The 3,889-nt window shown below is 42.0% G+C and overlaps 1 protein-coding gene across 1 annotated transcript; it reads right to left on the reverse strand.

Annotated features, from left to right (window-relative positions):
- Nucleotides 1-1,235: 1,235 nt before the first annotated feature.
- Nucleotides 1,236-3,314, reverse strand: LOC145392513 (uncharacterized). Its single transcript, XM_080266906.1, has 2 exons — nucleotides 3,303-3,314; nucleotides 1,236-1,954 (listed from the first exon to the last, which is right to left on the reverse strand). Exons 1-2 carry the CDS (start codon nucleotides 3,312-3,314, stop codon nucleotides 1,415-1,417), a joined length of 552 nt encoding a protein of 183 aa, XP_080123032.1. The 3' UTR covers nucleotides 1,236-1,414.
- Nucleotides 3,315-3,889: the final 575 nt, after the last annotated feature.

The raw sequence follows: 3,889 nt of genomic DNA on the forward strand, positions 1-3,889 counted from the left end.
ACGCACACACACACACACACACACAACGTAACTTGTAGACACACACACACACACACACACACACACACACAACGTAACTTGTAGACACACACACACACACACACACACACACAGCCTAGCAGCCAACAAAGAATCCACACATCCCATGCATTCATCCCACACACATAAACAACCACACAGAACAATGCCTCTTCCATGCACAAGATTTTTCATGCCTATACTTTTTTTCTAATCGAGGGAAGGGGATAAAGGGCAAATAAGTCCAGATAGCTGTAAACTTATTTACGCCTTCCCCCCCCCCCAAATGAGGCCTTACTAAACTAATTCTATTATTTCACATTTGTCATCACCTACCGTGAATACACTTATATCAAACCAACCTGTCATATTGTGACTGATGAATGCTGCACCGACACTCTACATATAGTGTATCGGCCAAGTATTTGATTTCCCAGAGACCTTGACCTTTGACCAACAGTTTCCAAAATCCAATTATTTAATTTTTGTTTGACCCATAACTCTTCCACCAAATTGGGTCCAAATCAGATCCACTCTTTTTAAAGTGATCTTAATCGTATATCCCCACCTTTGAACTTTTATTTTCGATTATTAAACACTTTGTCATTGCCAGACCCCCAGACTATCCACAAAGTTGGGTCAAGTCGAAACAAACCTGTCTGAGCTATAGGGTCCAACATTTGACCTTTCCTGTGACGGGGCTTTTGAGTGATTGTTCTCAGAGGCGAATCCCTTCATCCTTGCGTTACCCGTGGTCATTGCTTGAGAAAACTGTTTTATTAGCTTTATCTTCACTGCCGAATTATACTGTAAAATTGCCATTGAGAAAATGCCTTCATAACAAACTCAGCAGAACCAATACGCCTTGCTCTTCCCTTGCCATTCTTGTTACGGCTTCATTCACTCTGCCTCTGCCTGCTAGAAAAATATAAAGCACTTATAGAATGGCCTCATTCATCTACCCATCATTTTACTTCCTTGCCAGGTTTTCTTACTTATAAAAAATCCTTCTGTTCATTCAGTTTTATTGGAGTGAGGGTAAACAGAGAGTGTCCTTCCCTTAAACATTACCATCGCCATCATCATCCTATCCTGTTTTCCATGAACACCTGGGTTGAGGAGAGTACAGGAAAGGGAAGAAGAAAGCAAAAACCTGGTGATGTAGACTGAAAATAGCCAGAATCTCTACGACCTTAAAAAAAAAACTGAAGGAAATCTCTGTAAAACACCCATAACATATATACATAACTTTATTATATTTTATGGCATCAGTTTTGTTGATCAGATCCTGTGGTGGTCACGAATTCACCGTAGATGCTCTTTATTATGTCATGTTTTTTTCTTGAGGGGCTCACCAGGATGAAGTGGACGCAGACAGTAGATACATCAGATGGAATTACAGACGGCGCTGGATGTTGTCACCGTCGGAGAAGACGATGCCGGAAGGTCCCTTAAGGACAACGTACACACCGAGGGGAAGGTGCCTGAGCTGTCCGTCAGCGGCGATGAAGCCAGAGGGTCCAACCAGATCTCTCTTCACCCTGGCGGGAACACCCTCATCGGTGAACTGATAGTTGTTGCCGTCCTTGGTGACAGCGCCAGATGGTCCAACCAGCACGATGTTGCCGGCCTGGTCGGCGGTGAACTGAACGTTGTTGCCGTCAGGGTAAACGATGCCAGAGACACCGAAAACGCCCTTCGAGGCCACATAGTGGTGCAGTGGAGAGGGAGGGGGAGGAGAGGCGGCATGAAGGGCTGCCTGCCCAGCAGTCAGCTGGAGGTTCTGGCCAGTCTTTGTGACAGCACCAGAGGGTCCGATCAGCACGATGCTGCTGGCGTAGTCGTGCGAGAACTGCACGTTGTTGCCGTCGGGGTCAACGAGTCCAGATGGCCCAAGCTGAGCGCTGGCGCCCACCACCAGCACACAGAGAGCTGCCTGTGTATGGTTTTTGGTCGTTAGAATGATGTGTGGGATTTTTATAAACATTTTTTTTAGTACATGGTGTACGATCATTGTTATAATACAATAAGTCATAGAAGTAGCAGAAGTTGTTATGTCTCAGTTTTGAGTGGATAATCATTCTTTTAAAAAAAGGTGATGTATGTATCATACGAAGAGTTACTTATATATACTAAGTAAATAATTATGGGGTAGATTTATATGCTCTGTAGAGATGAGTATCAGTATGTGAACTTTGGGAGGACAATGATTACAAAAGCTTACTTTCAACAACCTCAGGGTAAGAAGATATTTTACTGAGTCTGTAAAGGTTATTGATCTACAGACTGGTAATTTGAAAGGAATATAACTGAGGTAAATAATGTAGGTTAAGTGTGGGGAACTGGCTATCAAAGAAGTAGACAGGAAATTGTATAGAGCATATGAGTACGCCAAAGATGAGCCGAGGAAAGATATTCGGGAAAGCTGTCATTTCACTGATAAACCTAGGATAATAGTCGGTACCAGAAAAACAGATATGATGCTCGCTTGACTTCAGTCATCTCCTGCCTAAAGAACGTTTGTAAGAAGTTGGTGGAGTAAGACTGCGAGATGAGAAGTTTCCTGGAATATCCTAGAGGAAACAGAGGGGTTTGAGATCAATGCTGCTCATTTGTAAGATACAGAGAAATGTATTGAAGAATTAGGTTAAACTTGACTTGTGCACAGTATGTTCATAGCTGGCCATGTGACTTGTGATGCGGTCCCCAAATTGCTTCCTATTTTAGACAGTCTGAACGATAGTGCGGTACGTAAAAACACAAGAGCTAAGGCACCATTACTTTCGTATGAGAAGTCAGCATGAGATTTTAGATTTAATCCCATCGTACCAAGTTATTATATAACGGTGTAATATGTGACACTTAAAAAATAGCGATAGTGGTTGATCCGCTCTCCCCTCCCCAAGACTGCTTCTGCATTTGAAAATATTGAGAAATCATCGCTGAACGATCGAAGCTCCATACTGGAAGAGTAATTTGGAATATATTTAAAGGAAGGGAAGACACGGACCTATGTGGCGATTATATTTTTCTAAATAACTGTCTCTGTTCAATATTTTTCATAAGCTACTACGTAAATATCACAATGTAAATAGTTTAGACAGATTACTAGCTATAATTTGATTGAGACATTTTCAGTATTAAGGCTCTCGCGTGTTGCAAGTACTTGCATAAAGATACACTAGCAACAGGAAACGATGTCATCTCCTTTCAGATGTAATACTTTTCTTTTCTTCACACATTGAGGACCTGTCTCAACCTCGTCAACAGCATTACACACTCACCAAGAACTTCATGTTGAGCGCTTAGAAGACAGAACTCCAGAGGCTACTGTACTGAGGCCTGGTTAGGCCGCGTCTTATATATCCCACTAACTGTCGCCCTCTGCCCTTTCTCCCCTTGCCATGCCAGTCAGTAAACTAGAACAGCTGTGTTATTGTAACTGTGGAGCTTGATGACTAGTGACGTTACGGTGGTCTTTTGTCCACATCTTGTCCATTGCTATGTCCTTGCAGGGACTCAATCAGTAGCATAGCAGGATGGCAGGTGTGTGGCTGCATCGAATATGCTGTTATTCATCACTGGCAAAACGCTCCACTCAGCAGACCATCTATGAGTGATTTTGTTTTGTTGCATTAGGCGGTCGCGTATAAGAGATATGGATGTTTATTCTGTGCAATGGGTAAAATCCACTGCAATAGTTATAGCCAGTTCATGGTTTCTGATACTGATTGCCAGCATATATACCTGACGAAGGTATATTATGTGATATATCGTTTACTAAGATATTAATATATCTTGAACAGGAAAAGATGATATAAATAATAAAAGCAACGTGATAGACCTTATTATTCTTTAAATTGTAATGCTA

Source organism: Coenobita brevimanus, chromosome 22, assembly GCF_032717465.1.
Source record: "Coenobita brevimanus isolate Jiangsu-jjx chromosome 22, ASM3271746v2, whole genome shotgun sequence".
NCBI lineage: Eukaryota > Metazoa > Arthropoda > Malacostraca > Decapoda > Coenobitidae > Coenobita > Coenobita brevimanus.